At 42.7% G+C, this 12492-nt stretch overlaps 1 protein-coding gene across 1 annotated transcript in view; it reads left to right on the plus strand.

The window, feature by feature from the left end:
* Positions 1-3578: 3578 nt before the first annotated feature.
* Positions 3579-12492, plus strand: part of wdr62 (WD repeat domain 62) — a gene marked incomplete at its 5' end in the record, with an annotated part of 52597 nt that continues 43683 nt past the window's right edge. Inside the window, 3 exons of the mRNA XM_061877796.1 lie at positions 3579-3625; positions 9089-9188; positions 9274-9339. Coding sequence (XP_061733780.1) covers positions 3579-3625; positions 9089-9188; positions 9274-9339 — 213 coding nt within the window. The remainder of the gene's footprint in view (positions 3626-9088; positions 9189-9273; positions 9340-12492) is intronic.

Below are 12492 nucleotides of genomic sequence, written 5' to 3' on the forward strand. Positions count from 1 at the left end.
CCCACAGGGAGCGACCTCGCTGCATCGACACCTGCTGGCTGCCGCAGGGAAACGGCACTGCGGAAATCGCACACGTCACGGTGGGAGGTGGTGCGGTCCGCCGGTTGGAGGTACCTGTCTTGGAGCAGCTGCGTCCGTCCGAGTCCAGCTTGTAGCCGTCAGCGCAGCCGCACTGGACACCGGCGCCCTCCGGCAGGTCCGTGCAGTACTGCCAGCAGCCTCCGTTTCTGTAGCGACACAGCGACACCTCTACGCGCACGCGCAGGTGTTAGCGTAGGGAGGCGGGCGGTTGACGGCGGCGGGTTGCCGTGGTTACCTGAGTGACAGGTCTGGCCGTGGAAGCGAGGAGGACAGAGGCACAGGAAGTGTCCTCGCTCCATAGTGCATATGCCTCCATTGAGACAAGGGTTGCTCGTACATGGATTCAGGTCTAGGACACACGCACAGGACGTCTGTCTTGTGATATGTCAGCAAGGGGGAAGGCGGGTCTGTCACTCACTTGTGTATCGGAACCAGAACTCCAGCTGTGGAACATGAGACAAGTCGGTATAAGTCTGTATTATTATCACCAGTACGTCACCCGCAGGTTACGGAAATCAGCAAAGGTTGAACAAGGCACCTGGACTCAGATTTTCTTAACCATGTCCACATTTTTGGCCTCGTTTTGGGTTCATTAGCACATTTGGACGTGTTGAAATCGCCATGTAAAACTGCTAATTCTAATCTTTAGCATGTGTATGGGAAATCAAATGTAAATTAGCATCAAGCTAGCACAGTTTGAAAAAGGGGAGCCTTATCAGGGCTGTGGATCTTTGGGTACCACACGACTCGATTGGATTCGATTCTTGGGCCGGTAAAAGATTCGATTCAGAATCGATTCTCGATTCAAAATCTATACTTTTTAACAACATTGGGTGTTATTAATCGATTAAGATTCGTTACTAATAAAAATCATAGATCATTTGAAAATCTATTTTTTTGACACCCCTTAGCCTTAATTTACTTTTTGGCATGGAAAAGTGTAACATTACTACATAAAGCCGGAGTGTCCAAACCTTTTCCACCAAAGGCCGTGCAACAAAAACTCAAAGTATACGGGGGCCATTCTGATACTTCTTTATTTTGTACAAAAAATGATAAAACATATATATTACAAATAGACAGATTACATACTATTTTAAAGATAAAACTTAGCATCTGCTTTGTTATAGGTGACAAAGTGTACGGTCATTAGTTATTACAGGGGTGTCCAAAGTGAGGTTAGGGGGCCATTTGCGGACCAAAGTTAAAGTTTTGTTGGCCTGCAACATATTATCCGAAGTAAACATGTAAGAAAAAAGAGCGAAAAAATAGAAGATGAAATTTTAATACTAATACATAATAATAAAACAATTTGTCACATATCACACAAAGCGGAGGCAAAACCTCGGACATGGGAGGAGTTCGGGGAAGCCATGGAAAATTACTTCCGGACGGCTTCGAAGCGATTCTGGACCACCGTCCGCCGCCTCAGGAAGGGGAAGCAGTGCACTATCAACACCGTGTATGGTGCGGATGGTGTTCTGCTGACCTCGACTGCGGATGTTGTGGATAGGTGGAAGGAATATTTCGAAGACCTCCTCAATCCCACCAACACGTCTTCCTATGAGGAAGCAGTGCCTGGGGAATCTGTGGTGGACTCTCCTATTTCTGGGGCTGAGGTCGCTGAGGTAGTTAAAAAGCTCCTCGATGGCAAGGCCCCAGGGGTGGACGAGATCCGCCCGGAGTTCCTTAAGGCTCTGGATGCTGTGGGGCTGTCTTGGTTGACAAGACTTTGCAGCATCGCGTGGACATCGGGGGCGGTACCTCTGGATTGGCAGACCGGGGTGGTGGTTCCTCTCTTTAAGAAGGGGGACCGGAGGGTGTGTTCCAACTATCGTGGGATCACACTCCTCAGCCTTCCCGGTAAGGTTTATTCAGGTGTACTGGAGAGGAGGCTACGTCGGATAGTCGAACCTCGGATTCAGGAGGAACAGTGTGGTTTTCGTCCTGGTCATGGAACTGTGGACCAGCTCTATACTCTCGGCAGGGTTCTTGAGGGTGCATGGGAGTTTGCCCAACCAGTCTACATGTGCTTTGTGGACTTGGAGAAGGCATTCGACCGTGTCCCTCGGGAAGTCCTGTGGGGAGTGCTCAGAGAGTATGGGGTATCGGACTGTCTTATTGTGGCGGTCCGTTCCCTGTACGATCAGTGCCAGAGCTTGGTCCGCATTGCCGGCAGTAAGTCGAACACATTTCCAGTGAGGGTTGGACTCTGCCAAGGCTGTCCTTTGTCACCGATTCTGTTCATAACTTTTATGGACAGAATTTCTAGGCGCAGTCAAGGCGTTGAGGGGTTCCGGTTTGGTAACCGCAGGATTAGGTCTCTGCTTTTTGCAGATGATGTGGTCCTGATGGTTTCATCTGACCGGGATCTTCAGCTTTCGCTGGATCGGTTCGCAGCCGAGTGTGAAGCGACCGGAATGAGAATCAGCACCTCCAAGTCCGAGTCCATGGTTCTCGCCCGGAAAAGGGTGGAGTGCCATCTCCGGGTTGGGGGGGAGACCCTGCCCCAAGTGGAGGAGTTCAAGTACCTAGGAGTCTTGTTCACGAGTGAGGGAAGAGTGGATCGTGAGATCGACAGGCGCATCGGTGCGGCGTCTTCAGTAATGCGGACGCTGTATCGATCCGTTGTGGTGAAGAAGGAGCTGAGCCGGAAGGCAAAGCTCTCAATTTACCGGTCGATCTACGTTCCCATCCTCACCTATGGTCATGAGCTTTGGGTCATGACCGAAAGGATAAGATCACGGGTACAGGCGGCCGAAATGAGTTTCCTCCGCCGTGTGGCGGGGCTCTCCCTTAGAGATAGGGTGAGAAGCTCTGCCATCCGGGAGGGACTCAAAGTAAAGCCGCTGCTCCTTCACATCGAGAGGAGCCAGATGAGGTGGTTCGGGCATCTGGTCAGGATGCCACCCGAACGCCTCCCTAGGGAGGTGTTTAGGGCACGTCCAACCGGTAGGAGGCCACGGGGAAGACTCAGGACACGTTGGGAAGACTATGTCTCCCGGCTGGCCTGGGAAGGCCTCGAGATCCCCCGGGAAGAGCTAGACGAAGTGGCTGGGGAGAGGGAAGTCTGGGTTTCCCTGCTTGGGCTGTTGCCCCCGCGACCCGATCTCGGATAAGCGGAAGATGATGGATGGATGGATGGATGGATAACACAAAGCTGACACCAAGTTGTGATATATAATGACTGTTTGTAGAATAAAAAAAAAAAAATAATAATAAAATAAATAAATATATATATATATATATGTATAATATATATATATATATACATATACTTTTTGTATTAATTTTGCAAGAAAAATTGTACTAAAGTTTCATTACATTGTCTTTTAACTCTTTATAAAATATTTTTACTGTTGGTATTTTGCCCCAACAGCATGTTACGAGCCAACAAAACTCGAGCTGAGAGCCGCAAATGGCCCCTGGGTCGCACTTTGGACACCGAAGACCTACAGGCAGCAATTCTGCTGCTTGTTTCTTGGCCAAGTCATTGAGCCGATGCCGAGTTCCCGACCGCACTGGACGTCACGTGCAACGGAAGGTATTGAAATACAGTGGGGCAAAAAATTATTTAGTCAGCCACCGATTGCAAGTTCTGCCACTTAAAATGATGACAGAGGTCTGTAATTTTCATCGTAGGTACACTTCAACTGTGAGAGACGGAATGTGAAAAAAATTCCAGGAATTCACATTATAGGAATCTTAAAGAACTTATTTGTAAATTATGGTGGAAAATAAGTATTTGGTCAATAACAAAAATTCAACTCAATACTTTGTAATATAACCTTTGTTGGCAATAACAGAGGTCAAACGATTACTGTAGGTCTTTACCAGGTTTGCACAAACAGTAGCTGGTATTTTGGCACATTCCTCTATGCCGATCTTCTCGAGAGCAGTGAAGTCGCCGAGCAACACAGATTTTCAACTCCCTCCACAGATTTTCTATGGGTTTGAGATCTGGAGACTGGCTAGGCCACTCCAGGACTTTCAAATGCTTCTTACGGAGCCACTCCTTCGTTGCCCGGGCGGTGTGTTTGGGATCATTGTCATGCTGGAAGACCAAGCCACGTTTCATCTTCAAAGCTCTCACTGATGGAAGGAGGTTTTGGCTCAAAATCTCACGATACATGGCCCCATTCATTCTTTCCTTAACACGGATCAGTCGTCCTGTCCCCTTAGCAGAAAAACAGCCCCAAAGCATGATTTGTCCACCCCCATGCTTCACAGTAAGTATGGTGTTCTTGGGATGCAACTCAGTATTCTTCCTCCTCCAAACACGACAAGTTGAGTTTGTATCAAAAAGTTATTTTTTGGTTTCATCTGACCACATGACATTCTCCCAATCCTCTGCTGTATCATCCATGTGCTCTCTGGCAAACTTCAGACAGGCCTGGACATGCACTGGCTTAAGCAGGGGGACACGTCTGGCACTGCAGGATTTCATTCCCTGTCGGCGTAGTGTGTTACTGATGGTAACCTTTGTTACTTGTTAGACTTTGCATGCAAACTATACACTGTCAAACTCGTGTTGTGAGCCACCCGTCGATAGCGTCTACAGAAATGTCCCTGGCAAAGTGTTATAAGCCTTGTCTACAGCGGCTACTTGGTGGCTTAACTTAGTGGCAGAGGTGGGACCAAGTCATTGTTTTGCAAGTCACAAGTAAGTCTCAAGTCTTTGACCTCAAGTCTCGAGTCAAGTCCCAAGTCAAGACAGGCAAGTCCCGAGTCAAGTCCCAAGTCAAGACAGGCAAGTCTCAAGTCAAGTCCCAAGTCCTGCATTTTGAGTTTCGAGTCATTTCAAGGCCTTTTAACCAGACTAATACATTTACACAGATTATGTATGCTTTTAAAACGCAGTATGTATTTACAGTATAATAAAAAAAATGTGCTGACATTGTACTTCATAATAGTACTATTAACCAGTTATTTTAAACATTTAACTCATTCCTTTACAGAATGAACACATTTAAAAAAACAAGTACAACTGTACTTATTTGCACAAAGGTGTTAACATTGTATTTCCATGGCATATAGCATTGGAACTAGTTCCACAGCAGTTTCTATCCTGTTCTTACCTTATCTCATTGATCTCATCTCATACTGTATGTGTGTTCATGTGTGCGTACACATGAAAAACATAACAAATACATAAAAATAACAAGGAACCGAGTTGTACTTTTTAGAATTCACGGCCCTATGGAAAATTAACCAGCCGCCACTGATTATGATGCATTCTCATTTTAGGCAAAGTATAAGACAATACTTTCTTAACAGTATAACTGTAATCAGGAATAAGTCTTTTAGTAACAATATTCAAATACTAACTTTGTTGGGTAAGACAGAATTTGCTGTTATTCTGAATCCAGTGAAACAGATTGGTGGTTTTAGCTGATGTAAAGACTTTCAGGTTTTTATATACGTTTATGTTTAAGTTGGCAGACACTTTTATCCAAAGCAACATACATGAAAAATACATTTAAAACAATCACTGTAAACATGATAATTAATTAATACAAAGTGTCAAGACAGACTAAACTTCCTGCTGTTGCAGCAACAGAAATACAGTCTATAAACTATATAGACATATCTAATGTATTCATACACTGTTTATGTAGGATATATGCATGTACATATAACCTAATCATATTGTTTCTTCAACTTAGAAATAGCTGGCCGTTTTTTCCCCTTCTCTGGGATTATTATTCCCAATTTTGATCTTGGACATCTGGTTATTTATAGCATCTAAGAATATTCTATTATTTTTAAGCAAAATTTGTCCTTTATCATAGTTACACGTATGAAAAAAAAGCGCGTGAATATAAGTGGTATTCAGTGAGGTAATATGAATTAAATGTGCTGACAGTTCATTGTTCCTGCCAAATGAATTGCCCTGAGTGGAGCGGATCACCACTCCAAGATGGCGGCCCTGCGTCTCGTCTGCGGCAATAGGCAGTAGCGCTCGATGCTGCGTCTACTTACAAGATGTCTATGGTTATAACGTTAGCAGTGAGTTTACAGCCTCACTGATTTAAATACACAGTAAATAAAAGTTGTGTTACTCGGCCAATAAACGTTAGCTTACATTCAAAACTTACCCTTCTTTGTGCAACTTCAAATGTCGAACGAAGTTGTTGCGTCTCTGTCTGTAATCTTCCAACGAACCGCAGGCTTTGCATACGGCAATTCGTTTTTTGTTGACCAAGTCATAGTTTTTATACCCGAACAAAACAATTTTTGGCATAGCTTTTCCTCACTGGCGTGTTGTATGTGAGCCTTTTCGTTGGTTTTCCCGCAATTTGATTGGCTGAATGCTGTGAGACGAAAATAACGTGGATGTAATTTGATTGGCTGTTGTTCTGACAGGTAGCACACACTGTCATCGCACACACGCTGACAGACAGACAGATACTGAGCGCTCTTGAATAACTTTTTAATCGTTGGGTTTTGGGGAAAGTAGCAAGTCATGTCAAGTCAAAAGGCTTAAGTCCAAGTCAAGTCACAAGTCATTGATGTTAAAGTCTAAGTCGAGTCGCAAGTCTTTTTACATTTTGTCAAGTCGAGTCTAAAGTCATCAAATTCATGACTCGAGTCTGACTCGAGTCCAAGTCATGTGACTCGAGTCCACACCTCTGCTAAGTGGCATTACTCATAACAATGGTATGTCTGAAAAACTCCTACGCTGTCTTCAAGGCCATGGGGGACAGCGTGGCGAAGTTGGCAGAGTGGTCGTGTCAGCAACCTCAGGGTTCCTGGTTCTATCCCCACTTTCTACCATCCTAGTCACGTCCGTTGTGTCCTTGAGCAAGACACTTCACCCTTGCTCCTGATGGTTCCTGGTTAGCGCCGGGCATGGCATCTCCCACCATTAGTGTGTGAATGTGTGGGTGTGAATGGATGAATGTGGAAATAGTGTCAAAGCGCTTTGAGTTCCTTAAAAAAGGTAGACAAGTGCTATACAAGTACAACCCATTTACCATTTACTTTGGTCCCAGCTCTCTGCAGGTCATTCACCAGGTACCCCCTTGTGGCCCTGGGATTTTTGCTCACAGTTCTCATGATCATTTTGACCCCACGGGATGAGATCTTGCGTGGAGCCCCAGATCGAGGGAGATTATCAGTGGTCTTGTATGTCTTCCATTTTCTGATAATTGCACCAGTAAGGGACAAGCGGTAGAAAATGGATGGATGGATGCTCCCACAGTTGATTTTTTCACACCAAGCTGCTTGCCTATTGTAGATTCACTCTTCCCAGTCTAGTGCAGGTCTACAATTCTTTTCCTGGTGTCCTTTGACAGCTCTTTGGTCTTGGCCATAGTGGAGTTTAGAGTCTGACTGTTTGAGGCTGTGGACAGGTGTCTTTTATACAGATAACGAGTTAAAACAGGTTCCATTAATACAGGTAATGAGTGGAGGACAGAAGAGCTTCTTAAAGAAGGAGTTACAGGTCTGCGAGAGCCAGAGATCTTCCTTGTTTGAAGTGACCAAATACTTATTTTCCACCATAATTTACAAATAAATTCTTTAAAATTCCTACAATGGGAATTCCTGGATTTTTTTCTCCACATTCTGTCTCTCACAGTTGAAGTGTACCTATGATGAAACTTACAGACCTCTGACATCATTTTAAGTGGGAGAACTTGCACAATCGGTGGCTGACTAAATACTTTTTTGCCCCACTGTATGGCACAGTTTGATTTTACGTGAACCGGTAGCCGGTAATACTGACAGACTTCGGGTGGTAGCGATAACACAAGGCTTTCCAAAGTGCTTCACGGGGCCCCTTTTTGGCATTGAGCTAATTTCTTCAAGGCCTGCGGCACAATTCAAAAAAATAATATGGAAAACTACATGAAAAGTGGAATTCAAAGCGCAAACAGCTGTAATGTAACAAGAAAACAGTGCAATATTGACATTAATAACAGTTTTTTACTTTGCAACTGTCATTGCTGAAAAATAATAATAAATTATAATCGACGGATAGATCGGAAGTTGATCCAGAGATGTAAGCATTTAAAGTAAAAATAATATATATTGATATACGACTCATTTTTAACACTTTTATCAGTGGGGCCCTTTGGATCCATGAGACCTTTAGTTGTATTTTTTTAAACTATCATTATTCAAAAAATAATAATAAACCCAAAGCATTGTTGACCGGAATTATTTACATATTTAAAGTTCCAATTACTTCCCATTGAATATTCCACTTATATATATATATATATATATATATATATATATATATATATATATATATATATATATATATATATATATATATATATATATCCATCCATCCATCCATTTTCTACCGCTTATTCCCTTTCGGGGTCGCGGGGGGCGCTGGCGCCTATCTCAGCTACAATCGGGCAGAAGGCGATATATACATATATATATATATATATATATATATATATATATATATATATATATATATATATATATATATATATATATATATATATATATATGAATTACTGTGTTACCAAAACAATCGATAGCTGCTACATCAGTCGCAAGAAACATTTCAGAGATTATGAGTCTTTTTTTTTAAATGTATCTATTTTGACAACCATAATATTCTTATTTTATAGTGCAAATACATTTAACACGTATTTTGGTTTTTGATTGATTTCAGCTTCAACAAAAATGTGACTTTTGGGAGCTGTAAGAGTCGGTCCTTATGGCTCGACTCCCCGATAAAGAGTAGAAGTTCCCCTCACTATGTAAAACTATAATGACTGAGACCCGTTTGGGTCCCTGGGACCTTCAGCGTTCACCAAAATTGAGGAGAGCCCTAATGATTACAATAAAAATATTGATTTGAAAATGAAAAATATCAAAATGGCTCCCGCAGGCTTTAATTTTTTTTGTTTGCGGCCCTAAGTGGAAAAGTTTGGAAACAGGAAACTCAGAAATGTCATCCTACCGTCTTTTCCTGAGACTGGAAGATTTCGGCCGCTTCCTCCTGTGAGCAGATCTCCTCATAGCATTCCCTCTCCAGGTCGCCAGGAAAGATCTCCTCCAGGGTATTGGAGTTGCTCCGTCGCCTCCTGGTAGACGTGTGCAGGATCTGCCCCGCTGCGCTGCGCTGCAGGAAGACTGTGAGTAGCGAACATTAGTGTTAGCGGCCTGCTGGGGCACCCACTGAGAAGCCTCACCTGTACTCTCTGCTACGGTGTCGCACAGGATCAGCGTGGTCACAAGGGCGAGGGACGGCAACATGTCTGCGGCAAAGAAACTTTAACCGATGAGGTTGTGGTGACAAGTTTGGCTAAAAATGTGACACTAAACTAGACTGATCGCGTCAGACCGTAACAGAACGATCATCCGCTTTTTCTCAAGGCTAATCGATGAAAGCTGACTTGAGCAAACGTCCTCAACGACATGAGGACGGTCCTACCTGATGCGTCTCCGATGGCAATGCCTGACGTTTGTCCGGAGTTAAAATGGCGCATCAGTTGATGGTTAACAAGAGTTCAAACATTGTTACGACACCGCCGTGTTCGTCAATAACAGTCGCTCTCAGTTCAATGACGAGGCATTGAATAAATCATAAATAAATATCAGCAATATACAAACCCCGTTTCCATATGAGTTGGAAAATTGTGTTGGATGTAAATATAAACGGAATACAATGATTTGCAAATCCTTTTCAACCCATATTCAATTAAACATCAAAGACAAGATATTTGATGTTCAAACTTATAAACTTAATTTTTTTTTTGCAAATAATTAACTTACAATTTCATGGCTGCAACACGTGCCAAAGTAGTTGGGAAAGGGCATGTTCACCACTGTGTTACATCACATTTTCTTTTAACAACACTCAATAAATGTTTGGGAACTGAGGAAACTAATTGTCGAAGCTTTGAAAGTGGAGTTTGTTCCCATTCTTGTTTTATGTAGAGCTTCAGTTGTTCAACAGTCCGGGGTCTCCGCTGTCGTATTTTACGCTTCATAATGCGCCACACATTTTCGATGGGAGACATGTCTGGACTGCAGGCGGGCCAGGAAAGTACCCGCACTCTTTTACTACGAAGCCACACTGTTGTAACAAGTGGCTTGGCATTGTTTTTCTGAAATAAGCAGGGCCGTCCATGATAACGTTGCTTGGATGACAACATATGTTGTTCCAAAACCTGTATGGACCATTCAGCATTAATGGGGCCTTCACTGATGTGTAAGTTACCCATGCCTTGGGCACTAATACACCCCCATACCATCCCAGATCCTGGCTTTTGAACTTTGCGCCTATAACAATCCGGACGGTTATTTTCCTCTTTGTTCCGGAGGACACCACGTCCAGAGTTTCCAAATATAATTTGAAATGTTGACTCCTCAGACCACAGAACACTTTTCCACTTTTCATCAGTCCATCTTAGATGAGCTCGGGCCCAGCGAAGCCGGCGGCGTTGTTGATAAATGGCTTTCGCTTTGCATAGAGGACTTTTAACTTGCACTTACAGATGTAGCGACCAACTGTAGTTACTGACAGTGGTTTTATAAAGTGTTCCTGAGGCCATGTGGTGATTTCCTTTACACACTGATGTCTGTTTTTGATGCAGTACCACCTGAGGGATCAAAGGTCCGTAATATCATAGCTTACGTGCAGTGAATTCTCCTGATTCTCTGAACCTTTGAATGATTTTACGGACCGTAGATGGTAAAATCCCTAAATTCCTTGAAGTAGCTCGTTGAGAAATGTTGTTCTAAAACTGTTGGACAATTTGCTTACACATTGGTGACCCTCGCCTCATCCTTGTTTGTGATCTACTTAGCATTTCATGGAAGCTGTTTTTATACCCAATCATGGCACCCACCTGTTCCCAATTAGCCTGCACACCCGTGGGATGTTCCAAATAAGTGTTTGATGAGCATACCTCAACTTTTTCAGTATTTATTGCCACCTTTCCCAACTTCTTTGTCACATGTTGCTGACATCAAATTCTAAAGTTAATGATTATTTGCAAAAAAAAAAATGTTTATCAGTTTTAACATCAAATATGTTGTCTTTGTAGCATATTCAACGGAATATGGGTTGAAAATGATTTGCAAATCATTATATCCCGTTTATATTTACATCAAACACAATTTCCCAACTCATATGGAAACGGGGTTTGTACAACGCCTTTCAAATCACGACACAATAAAAGCGAATTACAGGCACAGGTGTCAAACTCAAGGCCCATCATTTTTATATGGCCCTCCAATGCCTAGGAAAAATATACATCAATAAAGTACCTCTACATTTCTTACTAAATGTATTCTTTGCATTTTGACAGAAAAAAATATACGAACTGTATTTTTCGGACTATAAAGTGCACGTAAAATCTTTTCATTTTGTCAAAAATCGACAGAGCGCCTTATAACCCGGTGCGCCTAATGTACGGAATAATTTTGGTTGCGCTTACCGACCTCGAAGCTATTTTATTTGGTACATGGTGTAATAATAAGTGTGACGAGTAGATGGCTGTCAAACATAAGAGATACATGTAGACTACAATAGTATGGCAGTCACACATAAGAGATACATGTAGACTGCAATATGATGGCAGTCACACATAAGAGATACATGTAGACTACAATAGTATGGCAGTCACACATAAGAGATACATGTCGCCTGCAATATGATGGCAGTCACATAAGAGATATGTGTAGACTGCAATATGATGGCAGTCACACATACGAGATACAGTTGGTCAAAAAAGTATTTAGTCAGCCACCGATTGTGCAAGTTCTCCCACTTAAAATGATGACAGAGGTCTGTAATTTTCATCATAGGTACACTTCAAATGTGAGAGACAGAAGGTAAAAAAAAAATCCAGGAATTCACATTGTAGGAATTTTAAATAATTTATTTGTAAATTATGGTGGAAAATAAGTATATGGTCAACCATTCAAAGCTCTCACTGATGGAAGGAGGTTTTGGCTCAAAATCTCACGATACATGACCCCATTCATTCTTTCCTTAACACGGATCAACCGTCCTGTCCACCTTAGCAGAAAAACAGCCCCAAAGCATGATGTTTCCACCGCCATGCTTCACAGTAGGTGTGGTGTTCTTGGGATGCAACTCAGTATTCTTCTTCCTCCAAACACGACGAGTTGAGTTTATACCAAAAAATTCCATTTTGTTTTCATCTTACCACATTACATTCTCCCAATCCTCTGCTGTATCATCAATGTATCCATTTTGGTATAAACTCAACTCGTCGTGTTTGGAGGAAGAACAATACTGAGTTGCCTTCCAAGAACACCAAACCTACTGTCAGTGCCGGCCCAAGCCTCCATGGGGCCCTAAGCAAAATTTGATTTTGGGGCCCTCTATTTCTGCTAATAATATTGATTGTTGATCATTCACACACCCACTATAAACTCATTGCGGCTCTGGCATTGTTGTTTACA

Source organism: Nerophis ophidion, linkage group LG18 (genome assembly GCF_033978795.1).
Source record: "Nerophis ophidion isolate RoL-2023_Sa linkage group LG18, RoL_Noph_v1.0, whole genome shotgun sequence".
In the NCBI taxonomy this organism is placed as follows: Eukaryota; Metazoa; Chordata; class Actinopteri; order Syngnathiformes; family Syngnathidae; genus Nerophis; species Nerophis ophidion.